The sequence below is a fragment of the Lactuca virosa genome, chromosome 8 (genome assembly GCF_052849685.1).
Source record: "Lactuca virosa cultivar CGN04683 chromosome 8, Lactuca_virosa_CGN04683_v6, whole genome shotgun sequence".
Lineage (NCBI taxonomy): Eukaryota > Viridiplantae > Streptophyta > Magnoliopsida > Asterales > Asteraceae > Lactuca > Lactuca virosa.
In genome coordinates, this window is record NC_136433.1 from 98888607 (window position 1) to 98910778 (window position 22172).

The window sequence follows — 22172 nt, forward strand, 5'->3', positions numbered from 1 at the left end:
TATTTTACCCGTTTTTACCCCGTTTTAAGCGGTTTTTGACCCGGTTAAGGGTCGGGATGACCCGAAAGACTATAAAAAGTTAAGAGAGATTTTGAGAGAGAGATTTCACGTTCTTGGAGAGATTTCTCATACAGAGAGAGATTTGGGAGAGATTTCTTTTGTGACCTTTTTGAGTGTTTGGCTTCAATGTTTAGCATTATTAAGGCTACGGAAATTCGAACACACGAATTTTCCAAATGATATTTTCTCATTAAAATAGTGCATTGAATAGTAATTACCTAACGTGAACCCTAATATACAAGGGTTAATTTAGTTGATCGGTTTGACTTGTTGACTTTGACTTGACCAGAATTTGACGGTTGTCACATCATCCCACCGTTAGGAGGAATTTCGTCCCGAAATTAGCTTTTTGAATGGGACTTCAAGAATTTGGGAAGAGATGTGGATATTTTTGTTTCATCTGATCCTCGTGTTCCCAGGTGAATTCGGGTCCTTGTTTAGCGTTCCAGCGGACCTTCACAATGGGAATACGACTTTGCTTTGTTCTTTTTATCTCTCGATACATGATTTCTATCGGTTCTTTCACGAGGTGGAGACTCTCGTTGATTTCAATTTCGTCGAGTGGTATCACGAGGGTCTCGTCGGATAGGCATTTCTTTAAGTTTGATACGCGGAAGGTAGGATGCGCGTGATGTAGTTCTTGTGGTAATCAGAGTTTGTATGCCACTGGGCCAATCCTGGCAAGGATTTCAAATGGTCCGATGTACCTTGGGTTTAGTTTCCCACGTTTACCGAAACGTATCATTCCTTTCCAAGGGGAAACTTTCAGTAGTACTCGATCACCGACCTGGAATTCCAAGGGTTTGCGTCGCTTATCCGCGTAACTCTTTTGCCGATCTCGGGATGCTTTCAGTCTTTCCCGAATTTGAACGATCTTTTATGTGGTTTCTCTTATTATCTCCGGGCCAGTGAGGGTGCTATTAGGGACTTGTCCCTTATCTAGTTGCGTGTCACCCACTTCAGCCTAGCACAGAGGTGACCTGCACTTACGGCCATAGAGGGCTTCAAATGGTGCAACCTTGATGCTAGTGTGATAACTGTTATTATAGGAGAATTCGACAAGTGGCAAATGGGTATCCCATGCTTTACCAAAGTCTATCACACAGTCTCTCAACATGTCTTCCAATGTCTGGATGGTTCTCTTGCTTTGCCCGTTGGTTTGTGGATGGTAGGCCGTACTCATGTCAAGCCTAGCTCCCAGAGATTTCTGTAAGGACTGCCAGAACCGCGAGGTGAATCTACTATCTCGGTCAGAGATAATGGACATTGGTACACCATGCAGTTGCACAATCTCTTTGATGTACGTCCCGGTTAACTTCTCCATCTTGTCTATTTCCTTTGGTAGAAGGTGCTCGGATTTGGTCAATCTATCAACCTCGGAGCGCTGCAATAGGGCCTGCTGTAGTGTTTCTCGTTTGATTAGATCGGTAGGGAGCATACGGGTTTGGTTTATACGACTAGACTTATTCGGATGATAGGGCGTTCACTTGCACTACTGGGTAACCTTGTCCCGAAGTTTGCGGTAGGACTCGTACCTGGTCCATCTATCATTAACTTGCGCATATAGGTCGTATGTATTTAAGGTTGGCAAGGCAGTTGGATGGGTGACTCTGCCCCAAGTCCACAACCAGGCAAGGAACAGGAAATAGGGCAGAATCACACATCCACTGTCCGTAGAATCTTAGTTATACATTATCCTCGCCGATACATGTAGTAGTGGTAGACTAACTATATTCGTCCCAAGCTTCTGTGCTTGAACTTTATCTGCTGCTTGAAGGGTCTCCTGGAAATACTTGCGGTAAGGTTTCGAAAGGTATGATACTCCTCTGGTGAGTGTTTTGGGGTTTTCACAGCGAGAGATGACCTGGAGGTCCGCGCTGGATGTGTTTATGGGAGACGAAGGTTTCGATGTTCAGTGGGTTGGGTGAAGGGTCCTTTCGTAGCCGTTAAATCGGGAAGATGAGGGCTACACCAATCGAAATTGAATGGTGACAACAACATCTTTTTAGGTAAAACATGTGTTAAGCTGTATTTGTAAGAAACGCTGATTAGGGTGATAGAGTATCTCGTGTTTCCCTTCGGTGTGCTCCGTTTTGTTTGATGTTATTTTTACTGCAGATGATTTGTACTAAAGCAACTAGCACTGGTAGTGAGTGGGTTCTGATAGCTGGTAATGATACTTTATATCATGATTTCTGACAGGTCACTCTATGATCGAGCGGTATATACACGTCGTATGAAATTTGATATTGGTGAAATCGTCGAGTGGGTGGCTTCACCCTAATCCCACTACTAGACATCGAACAGGAGTCAGGATGGAATTATTGGTTTCAAGTCTTTAGTATTTTGATTATAATTAATCCCGATGTATGTACAATGTCATCACAGCTTACAGGTAATGATCCTAAGGTCATATATGAGTGTCTTTGGTTTGATTTGAACGAGAGAGTATTTTAACTACTTTTAGAATGACGGTGATTTTAGCAAGCATACCAAATTCATTACAAACATATGGTACTTAAACGTTTTGTCGTCGGGAACATTACAAAAGTCCTAGTAAGATTCTTTGTTACCCTTGCTGGTTCGTCTGTCACACTCCTCCGGCTCCCCCGTCATTCCTCTCAGTTGGACAGTCTCTCTTGAAGTGTCCCGTTTCGCCACATAGGAAGCACACTGGACTTACCTTGGTATTGGTGGTTGAAGTGATGTGCTGAGTCGGGGCCTTGCAGAAACGGACGGTATGTCCTTTCCTGTTGCAGTTGTTACAGTGTAAAATCCGGCAAGCTCCTGTGTGATGGTAGCCACACTGGTTACACCTTGGAAGTGATCCCTCATATGGTCTGGCCGGTGTTTGGGTGACAGACTTTGTTGCTAGTGTCGAGGCGTGTGTCGCAACTGCTGTTGTAATTGTAGGGGTGGCCATGGGTTGTTGTCTTTTATCGAGTCTTTAGGATTGGTTGCGCTCCTTTTTGTTCCAAAACTTTCGCTTCTTGTTCGTAAGTTTGTGGCCTGAGGCATATTCGTTGGTAGACGCCCGCTGGTTTTCTTGATTGTTAATGCGGTTAGTATTTCTGACACCATCTTCGTGCCTGCTGGCGTGGTTAGCATTGAGTTGCGCCATGACGGCTGCCACGGCTGCCGTGACTGCAGCTTGAAAAGTTGCAGAGTCTATCTGCAGGGTTGGCGTCTTGCTAGTTGGTTGGTTGCCTCTTGGTGCAGACATAGCTCTGTTTCATGATGAAAAACGACTTCGTAAGTGGGGATAATTATCTCAAGTGCATTCTTACGATTTATATTCACATATATAAATTTTTGCACATTGCTGTACTATTCTTAGTGTTTCTGCTAACGTTCCTGAGATGGAGTTATGGTAGTGGGTAAAAGTAGGTTTCATACTGGCGTTGAGCTTTACTCATCTAGGGATCATGTTTGTCCAAACACACTTAGCTGAGGAGTTTTGATGGGATCCGGTGTATTAGTGCTCGTATGATCGCACCCTATAGGTCTACGAAGAAAGCACCTTTCCTCCAAAATGTTTAAAGGTGAGACGATAATGAGTTTTTAGAATGGCTATACGTCGTGAGTTTTCTAACTAAGTTTATCTTAGTTCATTTTGTAACGTATTTCGGTTGTTTTATGGTGTTCTGAAAACATTTCATAATGAGAATCTATTTATGATAAACTCATGTATTTTAGTAGTTTTGTATCCAAGTGAAACCTTGAGATTTGATCCAACCTTTGAAAGAGAATTGGGAATGATCCCGGAGCTAAATTACCCTAGTCCAACAACTTGACTAGAGTGGGTTTCAGATAGACTCCTATGATAGCATGATGGAAGTATTTGAACAAAGAGTGACACAGAATTTAGCCGACTGACAATATCATTGATGTTTAAGATGTAACAAGCTTGGGAAAATTGACCTTGTAGATGGTCTTACATCACATCCGGAGTAGGAGAGTTTTGGCCGCCTAAGGGCCTAACTAAAAGTACTTACAGTACAAGATAGTTTCATAGAGAATGCCACACAGGACATAGATAGGAAAAACGATTCCTTTTTAACAGGGAAAGAAAGTAAGGCATCTACTACTGGCGGCGGTCATCCCTCTGGTGAACCCTCAGTTCAACCAGTTGCCGCTCCATATCAAGCATGTGCCTTTCGTACACCCTCTGGCGTACTCGGAGTTCTATGACTTCGGCTCGTGTTTCAGCCAGTGCTTTCAGCAGGGTTTCATGGTCTCTCTCAGATTTTTCACGAGTGTGCTCAAGGCGATTGGTGCGGATTGTATGCATTCTTGCATTTGCATCAACCTCTGCGATACGATGGAGAGCTGTTCTGTCCTGAATCTCGTTTCGGGCAACTCTACGGACCAGAATTGGAAGAATTATGTATGTTGAGCTTCCTTCGCTTATGTTGTAGAAGCTTCGGTCCCCATTAAACGGCATAGGTTGGTCTTGCTCTTCACTCCAGGTTTCCAAGCTCTCCACCCAAGGAGGCGTCGGGCCTTGAAAAGTCGGACGAGGGTTAGGATTCGGAACAAGATCCATCGGGGGCAGGTTCTCCACTTCAGGTTCGGAGTCAGAATCATCAGCAAAGCCTTCAGCTTGGTGACCATCCACAGGGATTGGGTGATCATTCTCTGGCTCCTCTCCGAGCCATCCAGCATTGCCATGGTTAGGGTAGTACGGGTCGTCGTGGGGATGGAATCCAGCCATGATATCTTCACGAGAGAAGGGAATATAAGAAATAACTAAGTAGACGTACGAATTAGATAATTATAAGATGATCTTTATCAGATACTTCAATACTTGTTTAGTGCATACTAGTTATATGTATTCGGGACAGGATAGACCTTCGAATAAGCGACCCTAACTCTAAGTCCACAACCCAACGAGGAACAGGAAGTAAAGCAAAGATCCACAGATTCTAAGTCTATGACGTCCTGGATACATATAATACTTAATGTATCCACTAAGCAATTATTGACCTATTGATAAAAATCTATTTAGTTCTTAGATAAGTAATTATAGTAACACCAAATACCCCTATGGTATTTCATTGTGGTAGTGTTGGTAAGTTTTTAGACTTGTTGCCACATCACAACCATTCTTGGACATATGCTAATCACTCCTCAGACCAGCATAGTTGATCAGGCTATGCCATTCCCAGGACTGACCATACATCCCCAAGCTTACTTGTGATATTCAACAATCGTAATACTTTTGTTCTTGTCATTGTGACAGTGATTTTAGTATGAATGCATGCATGTATACTTTTAATAAGAAACTTTTTATTTCTAAAAGTATAGTTATTTGAAAATGTTAAATCAGAGACCTTAGTCCCAATGCATTTATAGTTTGTATATCTTATGTGGTTCGATATACTTAGTTCACTATAAACAATGCTCTGATACCAATCTGTCACACCCCCAAACCAAGGATGGCGGAAACATCCGGGGGTGGAGGACTTCATGTATAGTATCACAACAACGAGTATAATAGTGCTCAAAGTAATTACAACCAATCATAAATATAATTGAAAAAGTTACACTAAAGCATATGTTTACATGATTCAAATCAATTACATTATGATGACAAAATGAACTGTTTGACGATTTATCGTCCCATCCTCAAAAGCTGTTGATTTCCTGTTTCACTGAATCCCTGAGAATACAAGTAGTTTTGAAAAAGTGTCAACAATTAAGTTGGTGAGTTTATAAGCTTTTGATAGTAAGAGTTTGAAAACCGATCTTTGTAATGAGTTGTATGTTACCAAGAAAAATCCAATATTTTCCTTATAAAAGTTATGTGGTCCTAAATACCAGGACCGAGAATAAACAAGTATTTGTCATACTTAAAGATATAAAAGTGGTTTTAAATCGGCATAAAACCCTTTTTAAGTTGAGAAAATCCCGTAATGGATGTTGTGTAGTCTTAAATACCAAGACTGAAAGTGTATAGTAATATCCGTACTTATTGATAATAAAAGTGATTTTAAATCGACATAAAACCCCTTTTGATTTATAAAAATTCCCGTAAACTTTATGTGTTGTTAACTCCCTATGTGAGTCGCTATAACCATACTATGACTGAATGAACCTGCCACGGCGTTTCTCAGGCGCCGAAAATTGTTATGACATTTGTCACCCGTAGACCTGCAGGTCCCACTGTAGCTAGCAGCAAGGTGTGGGGTGTCAAACCCAATATAGATCTATACACAACTATCACGTTCTCCCTACAAGAGACTCTGGTTATAACTACCAGGAATTTTAACCCGTACTCTAGGAGTACTGAGAAGAATGTCTCACAATTTAAGTTAACAAGTTTACGTGTGGTGTGCGTGAGCGTAAAACCTTTTTCTGTGGGAATAAAACCTTCCGAAATGTGTTTGTTGTGTTGATGGAAACATAAACCATACCTATTATAGTTTATCAAAACAAGTGTAGTAGTAGTAATGTATGTAAACTATACTTAACATAGTTTATCCAAATGTTTGTATGTAATGGATGTACTTTGATTATAATAATTTGTTATTTCTATGATTTATCTAGCAAAATCCATTTGTTAACTGTTGTATGTCCTTATACTAAGACAAAATGTCATATAATGCAATAACATATAATCACATAAAGATATACACCTCGCTCAACATGTTACAAGGTGTAATAAAATTGATAGCATTTTTCTGTTGTTAACAATTTCTATTACTGTTCTTAGAAAATTTGTAGAAAAATCATCAAAGGTCCAAATCAGAATCCGTAAATTCTGAGAGTTTGGGAAATGAGTCTAGTTTGTTCATAAATTTTATTATGATTTTTAATGACCTCCAACTTGTGTGAAAAAGTCCATAATCACAGACTGGTCCGGATTGATGTTTGAAATGATAGGCAGTTTTGTAAAAATCACCATAAATTGTAGAAAACTCTTATGGTGATGTGCAAGTAGCCATTTTAAAGCTAAGAACTTGAACTACTTGCACCTTGTACAGTTTTGAAAATAAAAATGTTTAAGTTGACCAAAACAGTCCGTGAATGGAGTCCAACTTTTCTGATGAAAGCTATTAGAAGAATTTAGTTGTGTTCTTGGGGTTTTAACTTGTATTCCCCCCCTTAAAACGTAAGAAAACATGAAAATGTAGGGGTATGAACTCACCTTAAGTGATTTCAGTAGATGAGTGTTGGAGATGAGAAGTGTTCAACTCAAGAACACTTGAAGATGCCTAGAAGATTTTCGAGAATCTAACACCAAAGTGATGGAATTTGTGTAAGCAATCTATGATTGGAGTAGAATGAAGTGTAATTATCACAAAAAGGATGAATTATACTTACCAAGAGTGTAAGAAAGCTTGATGATCAGCCTTGAAATCCCGAAATTGAGGGAGAAAGTTAGAGAGAAAAGTTGAGTTTGATCTTTGGTGAAATGAGAGCAAGTGAGTGAGAATGAGGAGAGATGATGAGTGTCCAGCTCTAAGAATGTGGGAATAACTTGTGAGAGAGGGAAAAAGTACAAGGAAGTGACAAGGTATGGTGGGGAGGTGTGGCTGGTCATAGAGTGGGTGTGGGTGGTTGCTTGTGTCATAAACTAAAGGAAAGTCAACACTCCACCTCTTGTACTTCACCCACTAAATCTTGGAGAAGATTTATCCCCAAAAACGGGGGAAATTAGTAGATATGGGTCCCTAAATGTTAAAATAAAGTTTCGGGTGAAAATCCCGCGTTAAAACGATGAAAAACGAAGCTAAAATGAAGTCGTAGTCGAAAACCGGGAAGAAAAGGCTTTTCTGCGAGACCTCTCGCATGAGGGACCGAAGGTGCGAGGTTTCGCTCCTTTAGAGGGTGGGACCGAAGGCGAAGGTGGACTAGGAAGCGAAATGGACCGAAGGGTTCAGGTTCGGTTCACGCGAGGTTCGGGTCCGAGAGGACCTTCGGGTTCGGTCCTTACGAGGCTCGGTCTAAAAGGGAGGTTCGGTTCCGGGGCTTCGGGTTCGGTCTTCTAGCTTTCGGTTCAGCAGGGTTTGGTCCCTAAGAGGACTTTCGGCCCTAAGAGGCTTCGGCCCTATAAGGTAGGTTTCGGGTCCTTAAGGGTATTTTACCCGTTTTTACCCCGTTTTAAGCGGTTTTTGACCCGGTTAAGGGTCGGGATGACCCGAAAGACTATAAAAAGTTAAGAGAGATTTTGATAGAGAGATTTCACATTCTTGGAGAGATTTCTCATACAGAGAGAGATTTGGGAGAGATTTCTTTTGTAACCTTTTTGAGTGTTTGGCTTCGCAACGCAAGGTTCTTACACTATGTTAAGCCTTGTTCTAGTGTCGTACACACTCCCGATGAGTGTGCAATGGTGTGTTATCGTTTTGGTTCAATGTTTAGCATTATTAAGGCTACGGAAATTCGAACACACGAATTTTCCAAATGATGTTTTCTCATTAAAATAGTGCATTGAATAGTAATTACCTAACGTGAACCCTAATATACAAGGGTTAATTTAGTTGATCGGTTTGACTTGTTGACTTTGACTTGACCAGAATTTGACGGTTATCACAGAGTGTACGGTAGAGAGAAGATCAAGTGTGTGTTGTGTGTGAATCTTGTAAGAAACTTCATTCTAATCAATTCAAACAAGATTCATCATCTTCTTCTTCTCCTTCTCTTCTATTTGATCTGACATCATCCGTTTGATTGGGATTCCGTACCATCAAACGGATCTGATTGATACACAGGCAAATTAGGGACTAACAATTGGTATCAGAGCTAAAACCGGTGTTAAAGCTTCTTTCAATCGATTGAAAGGTGGAGGAACACTATCATACCCTAGACCCTTGTTTTGATTATCTTTGAATTTTAATTGGGTTTCAAATAAGGAGTCGACTGTCTTACTTGACGCAGTATAATTTTTGAAACTAACATCAGTTTTTCCACACTTAATTTTTAAGGCGTCAAGTTCTTCGGTTACAGCATCAAGTTGTCTCTTAATATAGTCATAATTTTCACACTTGTTGCTGAATTCTTCCTGAAGCTTCCTAAAGTCCTTTATTTTTGTTTCTAACTGGGCCTTTAGGGGTTTCTGTCCTTTCCTAAGTTGATAACCTTCATATCTCAGGTCCTCAACTTCTCTTTTTAATAAATCATTATGTTCACGAAGAAGTTTAATCGTGGCTTCACATGATTGAGAACATGAAACTTCACATGATTGAGAACAAGAAACTTCATTGACCGGAAGGTTTGTGGAACTCATTGTTTTTCGACAATTCAAAGCGTCAAGTTCTTCAATTACAGCAGCAAGACTAAGACGATTGAGATCTTTTGTCTTCTTGATGTCAGCCACGTTCATATCCCATGATTTCGGAAGTGCATTCAATAGCTTTTTGTTTATCTCAGATTTGGTCAAGAAGATCCCAGCTATATTCATCTCAGTAGTGAGTGTGGTAAAACGCTGCAACTGAGCTTCCAGGGTTTCTCCAGGGATATAATCGAACATGTTGAAATTTTGTCTTAACATCTCCTGACGACTCTCTTTCATGTCTTCAATTCCCTTGTAAACTTCAAAAACTATTAAAAGCACAACTAGAACTTAAAAGTCAAACTTAAATTTAAAAATGCTCTTTGACTATAAACCTCAAAAGTCAACCTTAAAAGTCAAATTTAAAAAGTCAAACTTGAAAAGTCAAACTTAAAAGTCAAACCGAAAAGCTAAATTTGAAAATTTAAAAGTCAAACAAGAAGGTCAAAGTTTAAAGTCAAAGGTCAAACTTTAAAGTCAAAGTCAAAACTTTAAGTAAAAAGTCAAAAATAAAAGTCAAAATTTAAAAACTAAAATTTTTGGTTGAAAATGGATTTTAAAAATAAAATTTTTGAATTTTTGGGTTAAAAATGACAAATTGCGAAATATGGAAGCGACTGGGAGAGGTTAACTTCAAAAATTCGGAGTTAAGTCACAAGGGATTGGCTTGCTGAGTTGGTTAAGCGCGCTGACTTGTGAACTAGAGGTCCCGGGTTCGATCCCCGGGAACCTCAAATCGCGTGGATTTTTTAATGCGAAGCACTGATGCGAGGCTGCTGCGATGCGAGGATGAAGCGAGGCCGAGGATCCGAGGCGCGAAGGCGAGGACGTGGTGCGAGATGCGAGGCCGTAAACGTTGCTGACCGTAAACGCGAGCCGTAAACTCCGAGTCCTCGGACCGTAAACCCCGGACCGTAAGCTCGGAAACCCTAGCCGTAAACGCCGCCGCCGACCGTAAACACTTCGGAAATCGCTGTTCTTGACGAAAAACAGCGTTTTTGCCCCTTTTTGCTCCAAAACTCGATCAAAAACTCGTTTTTAGGAAAAACGCGAAGAAGAAACCCCCCTTATTTTGCCACGATCTATCCAAAAACGCAAGAATCCTTCAAAAATAAGATCAAATAAGCTCCAGATCTGACAAAAATGAGTGCATGTTGTAACTGTGCGTGTGGGAAAAGCAAGAAACAAGGCAAGGATACGCCACCAGGGGCAGGAAGAAACAATTTCCCAGTGAAGAAAAGGACTTGCTTTCACTGTGGAACACCTGGACACATTGCCAGACATTGGCCAAATCGCGCATACGTTCCTTACTATGCACAAGGCTGGCAAAACGCGCCAAGAGGGAGATACTTCAAAAGAAACCCCTCAAGGTCACGTTCAGACCATGATGACTGGAACGTGCAGAAGGTCAAGAATCAAACCCACAAGGCCAAGAATCCAACTCCCAAGGGAAATAAGGGAATGCCAGCCAAGAAGCCAAATCCAAGAGATGCTCCCGTGAAGTCAAAATCAAAGTCATCTCAACGGCCGACATCAAGTTCAAAAGCAAGTACTGAGCCACCCATCAGATCGAAAAAGAAATGGGTTAAACCCAACTACAAATGGGTTCCAAAGGCTCACTCTCCCAAATCAACTAATGACTCTAATATTTCTTCATCTTTTGTTTGTGATAAACAGGATATGTCATGGGAGAGAGTACCGTGCAAGGATGACAAAGGTCGACCCAGTTTCAAAATGGACTGGGTTCCAAAGACCAACTGATCCCGCTCTGTGTCGGAGCAGCTATGGAGGTATATCATCAGACTTTGGTTTGTTGGTAGTGGTTGTTCCAGGCACATGATAGGAGACATTTCTCAACTGTACAACACTCAGAACATTGTTTGAGAGTATGTGTCTTTTGTGGGAAGGGAAGAAAGGAAGGGATCACTCATGGGGTTAGTGCTTAACGATGTGAAGAATTTTTGGATCTGTTCTGAGATTACACGTGCTGTTCTCAGACCTTCTGGATGCAAATTCAATCGGTGACTTACGGTTTGAGTTTTCTTCTCTATACTCCTGAGTTTTTCGTAAGCTGATTCACTTTAAAGACTAATTTTTGTTTTAGGATAGTTTAAATTTGCGCATTTACTTTCGTTTCTCTCCTATGCACAAATTTAGGGGGAGAAATAAAAACAAAACAAAAAAATTAGAAAGTTTTAAACAAAATCCAAAAACATTAGAAAATCCAAAAATCCAAAAATATGTTGGTTAATGAAATGAGTTTGAGTGAGATGTTTTGGGAAGTGATATTATCAAGTGATAACAGGCAATCTGAGTCTGCGTAACGTACCCAAAGTTGAAGGGTCTATGCTCTGGGTTTGATGCGCTGGTAGGCACGAAAGATTCTAAATGGACTTGACTAGGCAGAGTTGAACTTAAGAAATTCTTAGACTTGACAAATCTTGACCTAGTTAAATCCGTTTAGCCTGACAATACGACGCTCGGATAGGTTGAGCAGGGAGATATATATGGGAATCTACTGGTCATATTAAAGAACTCGTATCTGGAACTGTGGATTAACTTTTCCTCGATGTGCGGATTATGTCCTTAATTCCGGTATTGATGGGGCGACTGGTAAATTCCGATGAGTTAGGTCTGTAGAAAATCGTTTTCTTTCTCTTCCTATCTGTCAGTCATATGTTGCATCCTTCGCGTGATTGGAAGAGATCCGACCTGGACAGCAACATATGCAAATCTATTTCTCTGCATATTATTTCTGTGAAACTCTTCCTATGTGTTAGCCATATACTGTCTCCTTTGCGTGACTCATAATCCGACCTGGTACACAGTATATGCACCATTCTACTTCTCAATCCCTCTAAGAACTATAATTAATAATAATCTGAATCCATTCTCTCTCTTAATGATTGTCTGCTCACCCGATGTAAGGAGTACTCTGGAAGTTCTTGATTACTGGGGCATATCAGGAAGCGGGAAACATGTTCCAGTACAATTAAAATTGAACACTCAAAGATTGTCTATAGATCTCGCTGCTCAATTTAGGTGGACAACAATATCCCTGGTCGTCGTCAGCTGAATGGTCCTTAAGATATAGTATCTAGGAACTTAGGATCAGATTTAATATCTAGGAACTTAGGTTCACCTTGTCTTATAACAAATAGTATGTCCTAAATCTGTCACAATTTTTCGTGTTTAAGTGGACAACAATACCGGCGATCGACCAGACAAAGACGTGAAGATAAAAGGTACCGAAAAGTGGATTAGGGCTGTCTAACAACTTTGATCCCAAATCACTCTTAAAGTTAGATATCATTTTATTTTTGTTAAATTTGTTCATAGTTTTCTTCTAATTTAAATATTAAGGGAGAATTAAAAATTTTGAAAACCAAAAAAAAAATTAAAAATATAGTGTTATTTTTGTTTTATTTCTTTTTCAGAAAATATGAAAAATCCAAAAATATTGTGTGCTAAATTTTCTTTTAGTTTTGTTTTGTCTTGAAAAGTGAATTCAGGTGAAGATGAAACTCATGGAGTTTGTGTTGAAGATTTCTGAGCCAAGGCTTCATCCGTGAGTATCGAAGAATTCTCATTCGAAGGAGCAAGAAATGAAGATTATTCTTTCGACATTCAATCTTTCAACTCCAGAAGCAAGGTGAAGCTGCACTTGAAGATAATGTGTCGGATTGCATTGAAGCCTCCTCAATCAGTCTGCTGCTATCTTGTACCTGCTGAAGTGATCCAGAAGATTAGTTCTCTCTGATGTTCTCTCTGAAGATTCTCAAGCTGAAAGCGCCATCTTTCAAGAATCAGTACGTCAAGCCTCCTCACCCAATGTGCGTTCAATGCCAAATTCTGAAGAAAAACTCAAGGGCTCAAGATGAAGTCATTCATGGAAGATTCATATGTTCATCCTGATGCTGTGAAGAAATCGATGGTTAAAGCTGAAGCCAAGCTCCCATTGAAGATTAACAAGAAGAGCCAGCTACTTTTTAGGGGGAGCTTGTTGGGTCATTTAAGAAAAGAAAGCTATAAACCAAGGGGGAGATTGTTGGGTCAAAAATATGGTTTATACTTTGCTTTTCTAAGAAATTGTATTTTTCTGTAATGTTTATGAGTTTACGGCCAGGTGGGGTGTTTACGGTTGAGTTTACGGCCGTAAACAGGTTTACGGCCGTAAACCCATTTACGGCCCATGTTCTCCGGCCCATTTTCCCCTTGTATATATATAGGTGTTAGGGTGAGGAGTAGAGATTGATGAACAGTAGAGAGTGTACGGTAGAGAGAAGATCAAGTGTGTGTTGTGTGTGAATCTTGTAAGGAAACTTCATTCTAATCAATTCAAACAAGATTCATCATCTTCTTCTTCTCCTTCTCTTCTATTTGATCTGACATCATCCGTTTGATTGGGATTCCGCACCATCAAACAGATCTGATTGATACACAGGCAAATTAGGGACTAACAAAGAGAATCTCAACCCTAGTCACAATTTGAAACGAATTCGAATCAAATTAAGCCAAGTAGCTACACATAAATCAAATTATTCTGTCTATTAATTCATATCATCAGATAAATCAAAGAAATTAAAGTAAAATCTAGGGTTTAGGTTGGTTACCCCCACTGATCATCAGTATTCCCTAGGGCGAAAAACGTTGACATCCGCATAGACACGAGATTTATACATGTTTTTCACAAGTCTGGAGTGCTTGATGGTATCGCAGAGGCAGTGATCGACGATTTGTTGGGGGATGAAGCGGAGAAGTCGTCGACAGATGCTCCTAGGCTGGGGAAAAAGGAAGTGCAAGGTTGGTCGAAGTAGGCAGCAGTGGCGACCACCGACGAGGAAGGGAGGAGAAATCATACGGAGAAGAAGAGGAAGAGAAAGAGGAACACGAAGAGGAGAAAAATTTTACGTACCTGAGGTTTCTTGAGAGAAAAAGTGGTCTGAGGGTTGTGTTTTGCCCTAATTGGCTCCCAATTACCAGAAATGGCTTGGGTTATGGTATTTAATTGAATCGCCTGGTTTAAGATTGTTGTAGTTTACAACAATCTTGACAAAATGGGGAGATAGCTCTGGAAATCTGATGAGAAGGGGGTTTTCAGCCATGTAAAAGAGACGAGGGTTTTCAACACAAGGCGGGGTTTTTAATTTTTAGGTATTTCATTTTCCCCCTAGCTATTAAAGGATGGAACGCGCATTCTATTAAAATTTATAAACGACATCCTTAGACGACACACATTTTATTATAGGTGCCCTCCGTGTTTTTTTTAGACACTAATTTTAGGGCACGCAAAAATGTGTGTCCTAATCCTTTAAATTTTGGGAGAGATGACATTATTTTTAGGACACACACATTTGCATATCATAAATCACTATGTGTCATGGTTCGCGTGTCATTAAAGGCCTATATTCTAGTAGTGAAGTTGACAAATTTCTCATCATGGAGAAAATAGTGATAATAGATATCAAGTTGCACATTAAGATGCACCCTTTATGAATCGTCAAAATCGTTTTTGTATATCTTGCTTAACTTCAAAAACTTTGATTTATCAAACCTACAAAATGAGTCACATGAACTCAAAGACGCCATGTTCTCTATCAATTTTGTGTCAACTTCACTAAATCGATCTCCAAATTCTTGAATTTGCATATCCAAAACCGTGTTAAAAATCACAACTTTAAAATGATGTTGATCAGTCATATTAGTCCTACGGTTTCGTGGGGTAACATAATATTCCAAAATTTCCATAATTCCAATACTATTCTTTTCACAAAATCACATACCTTATTAAAATTTTATGGAAGCCCGTCTCTTCTCAAAATTAGCAATGCTTTCTTTGTCCCTTCTACTAATGAAGCGGCTTCCAAAATTTCTTGGTCTTTTTTTTTTTGTAGATGCTTTGACAAGATATCCGTGAGGCCTAGAATTTCCAACATCAAGTGTAAAAGAAACACAAAATCAAATGTCTTAAAATATGACAGTATATCATTTGCTTGATTATGGTTAGATAAACTAGACCCCTCATTTTTGACATATTTAAGTATCTCAACAACTTGTGCAAACGAATTCATCAAACTTACAATTGTTCTATAATGTGAACCCCATCTCGTATCGCCATCTTGAACAAGAGAAATCTGTTGATTCAACCCTCTTCCAGTTTTAATTTCACCAATACCAATTTCGACTTCAACTCTTTCTTTATGCATCTCTCGTATTATATGTTTTCTCTTACAAGAACCACAAACCACAGTAACTACTAAATATAGTTTCTCAAAGAATTCCTCAACACCATCATGTTTCTTTGTTATCGTCACAACCACTAACTGAAGTTGGTGTGCAAAACAATACATATAATGCGCGGAACTATTTTCTCTTAATATCAAAGATTTCAAATCGTTGAATGTACCACTCATACTTGCTCCATCGTAACCTTGCCCCGTCACCTATTTATTTCAAAAGATCAATAAAAGATATAAGAAATAAAACAAAAAAAATATTTAATATCGTAATAAAGAAAAAAATATTTTATGATTTCTCACATGAGCCATACTCAAGTTGTTGTCGATAAATAAAAAATCGATGTCGAATTTAAGAGTCAAATAAGATGTATCCAACACGTGAACAACTCCAATAAATATTTTCTTTACAATCCCAAGTCTATCAACATATCTCAAAACTATAGTCATTTGTTTTTTTTTTTTTTTTGAAACATCACTAGACTTATAAACTAATATATCAAACACATCTATACTAATTTCATCACAGATAGACTTGAGTATCTCTTTTGAAAAGCAATTGACAATATCTTTTTGAATCGTCAGAGAAGTCAACTTTTCATTTTTAAATCATTTTATAAAGTAACATTAAAAATTCTCTCATTATATTCTCCGATCAAAAATAAGATTTCAATGAAAAGTCCTTTATTATTAGAATTTTCCGACTCATCATAAATACGAAACGGTAATGTATTTTTCAATAAAAATCTACAACTACGAATTATAGCACGTAATCGGATTTCATAATTACTTTTCTCAAGCTCTTATGAAAAACTTCACTACAAGATTTGTTTTTTCTCAATATCAAATCACACTTTTGTTGTAACTTTTGGTGATAATTTTGAATATCACCCAAATATTTCCACAATCCTTCTTTTTTTAATGTTATACTCTAACCATGGAAATTCATCAAACCATTCCACAAGAAAATGTCTTAGCTTCTTACCAAATAATTTTGATTCAAAATTATGCCCCTTTGGTTGACAATGTCCTTTAATCAAATATCCCCTCCTTATTTCTTCCCTTTGATTAGGATAATAAGATGTAATCTTTGGCCTATCCCCAAAGCCCGAATGAAGATCATTCAAATCAAAAGTTTGTGGCACTTGTGGGTTTTGAGTATGTTCATTAGATTGTGGTTTTTGTGGTTTTAGAGTAAGTTCATTAGGTTGTGGTTCTTGTGGTTTTGGAGTAGGTTGATTATGTTGTGGAACTTATGTACTTTCATTAGCCTTATTTTTTCTTGGAAGTTCCTTCACCATTATCGTCTCTAACATCAATTTGTCTTTTTAAAAATTTGTTAATAGAACCCAATAATCAAAATATATCAACTATAAACTTGATTTAAAGTTTCAACTACGAATAATCAATAACTATTAACCCTAAGTTCCTAATTTAACAAACCTAATTGGTAATTTCTAATTTTTCAACACAATGCCAAAAAATGGAATTTAAAATAACCTAACAATTAATAATATGATTGAGTTTTTTATTTACTTGTTATTGTGCAAGTTTACCATTGGAGGAGTTCACCAGAAAAAGACCCTCGATAGCAACAGCAGACAGCAACATAAAGTCGTGAGTGTGCAAGGGAGGGAGGAACGAACAATAACAACAACACAATGTGGTTCTTCCGACTTTTTGCAAAACAAGAAAAATGGGCTTCTACCTTTCTTTGTTTCGTTAAACTACTTTGTCTTTTGGGCTTAAAAAGTTTTGACCAATTAAACGTACCGGACATTTTGACTATTTTAAATATTTTGGGCTATTTTGTTTTTGGATTTATAATTTAGAAATAACCTAATTTTTTTAGGGTAGCCTAAATTTTTTCCGGAGTAGCACTGTCACATAAAACGAAAGTTTTCGAAATTTTTTACACTACAATTGAGGGGTTCTTGGGCCACCCCAGGCTCCTATGTGGATCCGCCAATGTATACAACATATTGGAACGACAAAGTTTGTTCTCTCGTCTCGTTGTGTGGGTCGACGACGGGGTAGAGATCGGTGAAGAGCAAAGGTGTTCGCAGACGGCGTGGTGTGAATCGACGATGATGCTTGGATCGATGGACGGAAAGTTTATTTTCAGGCCGATGATGGATGTTCAGATGAAGCAAGTTGTGGGCGATTGATTTCTCTGATGTAGGGTTTATGATGAGGAAAACGGTGTGCATTCGTCATTAATTTATCCCTTTTATTTCCTTTTTTTAAGATGTTACTTAATTAGAAAAAGCCATTATCCCCATTATACTCTAATCTGTATGCGATTCAATAGAGTAAGTTGTATAGTTTTATTGTGCACCATTTTCATCTAATGCATTTATTTAATAATCCTAAGTCTAAAAGGTTAGTTATATGGTTCTATAAGTTTGTGTTGTTTCTATAATGATCTTTCCTATATATATATATATATATATATATATATATATATATATATATATATATATATATATATATATATATATATTCTGTTGACTAAAAATTTTGAATTTTGTTTCCAATTGTCCCCAAATTTTGTTACTTATCGGAAGAAGATTAGACGTTGCTACTTATCCTACGGTTTATGCTCAATTTAATTAATTTAAATCAATCGATATGGCTACTCCACCAGCTAGAACTTGAGCGTATTGTGATTTTTGTTATTAGTAATGTACTTTGTGAGAAGAGTTGAGATACAAAAAAATTATTGTAGAGATTAAACACTTTAACATAAGTATTTGTCTTCCATCGTAATGAAAGGGACCTATTCTTGTTCATAATGTTGGTCAGATAGAGGATTAGATCACACGTTCTTATGTGTATCATTAAGCTCTAATAGAATATATCAAAAAAACTATGATGTTTTTAAGATAAGGACCCTTGAGGTTGATGGAAAACAAATCAAATTGCAAATCTAGGACACTGTTGGTCAAGAACGATTCAGGACAATCACAACTGGTAAGTGTTTAAGAAAGTAATTTTCCACTTACATAATTTGTATGATCTTATTGATGTTTATTTAATTTTCATGATTCAAGAACTACTATTTTTTAAATGTTATGTTTCTTGACTTAAATCTTGATGTTTTTTATCTTGTAAAAGATGGACTTCTTCAATGGAATTATAACATGGTTTGATTTTTTAGTATACTTTGTCATGAAATCAGGAGTTGATTGTTTGTGGTGGTTTTGATATATAATTATTGTATAATTCATTAAACTTATCAATGTTAATGTGCCCAATACAATAAATGATTGAGCTATCAATACCAAAAGAGAACTTAACCCGTTGTCTTAACTCTGCGGAGGCTATATGGTGCTCGCTAGTCAAAGTTGGCAGCTAGGATCTAGCTAAAAGAAGAATAACTTATTTGACTATTTTACAAGTTACCGTATTAGGGGTTTTTTGGATGTGATTTAGGGGTATTTGGGTAATTTTGCATTTTGTTAATAATGAGTTTCTTACAACAACAATAATCACTTTAAATGCCCATCCAGACACCCCTATTGTTGATCCTTCTTTTTATTTTTAGATTAATGAGAATATTCAACATATGCTTTATATGTATGGTGTTTTATAGAATTTTAATGAGCTCATAACATTATTACCTGATAAGATCTTATTGAAATGTTGGCATGGTGTGACGGAATACTTTCATATGGGAAATGAGTCTGAAATGTGAGTTACAGAAGGGTTGATTGATGGTGAGATCAGTTGCATAACATTAACAGAGGTTAGTTATTTAAGTAGGTTTTTGGTTCGTGGATTGGACTTCGTGATACCATTCCATGGTGTTCTTAGTTGCCAAATGGATGTAATTTCATTTCATCTATGTTTAATGTTGTGGAAGGAATTCAATTTTACTCTTCCTTTTACATTAAAAGAGCAAATTCCCCTCAATAAAAATAAATGTATATATATATACATTCAATAAATAGAAAATATATAAATATAAACAATGGTTTTTTATTATTTATTGAATTCCATTCTATTTATTGTCAACCAAATTGTTGTTGAGTTGGACTTTTAAGAATCGGATAATTCTTTTTACATATGATATACTCGAGTTTCATTGATTTTCATCAAAATGAGATGCTACTTGTGTGTACATTATGTGGTGTGGGTGGGGTCTACCTTTATTCAAAGTTGAGTTAGCCTGTTTATTTATGATTATTTATGACAGGTAAAGTTGTAATTTTTCATTATTTTTTTGTTGGTGTAGTTTCTTGTTTCTATCTTGATATATTTTTGTAATAGTGATTGGAATGCTCATGCTGATCTACAAGCAATGTCCAGAGCTCATCGTCTTGGAAAGAAAAACAAGGTTACAAATTGTTACATGAGATCAGGTTATGTTTTGGCTAACATAAGGATCTTTTGTAAATTCTTGATAAGTGTCATTTTTAGGTTACGATATTAAGACTTATAACAAGAGGAACAATTAAAGAAAGGATGATGGAGATGAACAAAAAGAAGATGATGTTGGAACATTTGGCTGTTGGCAAGCTTAAAAATCAAAACATCAATCAGGTACATGTTTATAATAATTTTATGTTCATATGCATGTATACAAAATATAATACATTGATTAAGAAGTTGTTATATAATCTAGTTATGATTTATTACAATATGGGAATAGTTGGATGGCATCATAAGGTATGGATCGAAGGAATTATTTGCTGATGAGAATGATGAGGCTATGAAATCATGACAAATCCATTATGATGTTGTTGCAATAGATAGGTAAATAATGCAGGATATATACTCTAATGCGTCAAATCCAAAACACAAGAAACCCTACAATTGAAGGAGGGGGGGGGGGGGGGGGGGGGGGGGAGAGAAAGGTCGAATTTTCAGAATTCTCTTAAGGAATAGGTTACTTTGATCCATTTATATAGTTGTCTGATAATCCCATAAACCCTAGATTTTAACATAAAATAATATTTTTTCAAATCGGTAATTATCTAGTTTCCTTGTATCATTTGGAGGCTTCCAGAAGCTCTATCAAGAGCCTCCAAAACCGTCCAAGGCTAGGTGGGTTCTAGATCATCTCTTTTGTTCAACTATTAAACAGTTACAGCTCGACCCTTGTATCTTTAATTAATTCTAATTAACCCAAAATTAATTCCAAATTAATTCTGATTAATTCTTAATTAATTAATATTATTTCTAACTAATATATTAATCATATAATATATTAATAAACTATTTATCTCTCTCATTTAATCAATCCAAGTTATTTGTTCATTTGTTGGTTATGAGGGCAACCAAAAAGGATTTTACTTTTATTCATCAACATTATACCAAATTAGTTAGGACCTTAGACACCTTAATCCAACAACTGACCTCTAGACTAAAGATTTGAACTTTTTAATTTTTGTTGTGTTTATTAATATGATTAAGTAGAAATTTTAATTTTATGGGAATGTTGAAGAGTTTAATACTATGGGAAAGGGTAAATGAAGTTGAAACTATATGGTGTCTGTTGAAGATGATGATCGTACTGGATTGGAAGATGTAAGCTTTGATGTTGATGATGATTATGAAACGGAATTTTATGATGGAGATAATTTAGCTGGAGTAACACCTGTGAAAAATCCTTACCGGAAGAAAACACATGGTAAACTTTTTAGTTGTATTTATCATTTTATATTTTATAAGTTGCATAATTTGTTTGGGGTGATGACATTTGTTAACGGGCTCTTGTTTTAATCATTTTTATAGTTGAGAATGTTGAGTTACTTCCTCTTATGGAAGGCGGAGGGAGAGCCTTACAAGCAATGAATGTAAATAACACTTTGAGTAAACATGTCAAAACTTGTATTATTGATTTTGAAATATGTTTTTTGATGTATTGAATATTTCTTTTAGCTTCTATAAAAACACGTTTTTACTTTTGGTTTTATATTAATTGTATTTTTATAAAATGATATAAATAGTCGAATTGAATAACCGAATTTTATCGAATAGTGGTACATATCAATTGCTACGAAATTTGCTTGGAAAAATTGCTATGGAATTAGCCATGAAAAATTGCTACAAAATTGGCTATGGAAAATTTTCTACAGAATTGGCTATGGAAAAAATGTTACAGAATTTGCTAGGTAAAAACTGTTATAGAAACATTGCTACGGAATTGGTTACGGAAAAATTGCTAAAGAATTTGCCATGAAAAAATTGCTATGAAATTTACTACCAAACTGCTATGGAACTCAAATTGTAAAGAAATAGATGTCATAGAAACTACCATAGAAAAATTGATATGGGATATAATTCTATAGCTAAACATCTTGCTACAATAAATAAAGCTACAGAGTCTAATTGATAAATTACGTAACAAATTTCATAGTTATTCAGCTTTAGCTACATAATTATAACTTTTTGCTATGAAATTTTTCGGTAGTGAAATTGAAATTTTCATTTAGTGCATGTATGTTCTAGATTGAGTTTTCTTCTTAAAGGGATAAAATATTTTTTAGAATATTTAGAGAAAATATCACTTCTTTGTTTAGAATAGTGAAATCTCAAGAAAAGTCTTATTATTTTAGAAATTAGCGATTAAGCCCCAAAACTATTTTTTCGAA

General features: G+C 36.9%; 1 protein-coding gene across 1 annotated transcript; it reads right to left on the reverse strand.

Annotated features, from left to right (window-relative positions):
- Positions 1-15132: 15132 nt before the first annotated feature.
- LOC145130671 (uncharacterized) lies at positions 15133-16023 on the reverse strand. Its single transcript, XM_079065442.1, has 2 exons — positions 15877-16023; positions 15133-15780 (listed from the first exon to the last, which is right to left on the reverse strand). The coding sequence occupies exons 1-2, from the start codon at positions 16021-16023 to the stop codon at positions 15133-15135; spliced, it is 795 nt and encodes a 264-aa protein (XP_078921568.1).
- Between the last annotated feature and the right edge of the window lie 6149 nt (positions 16024-22172).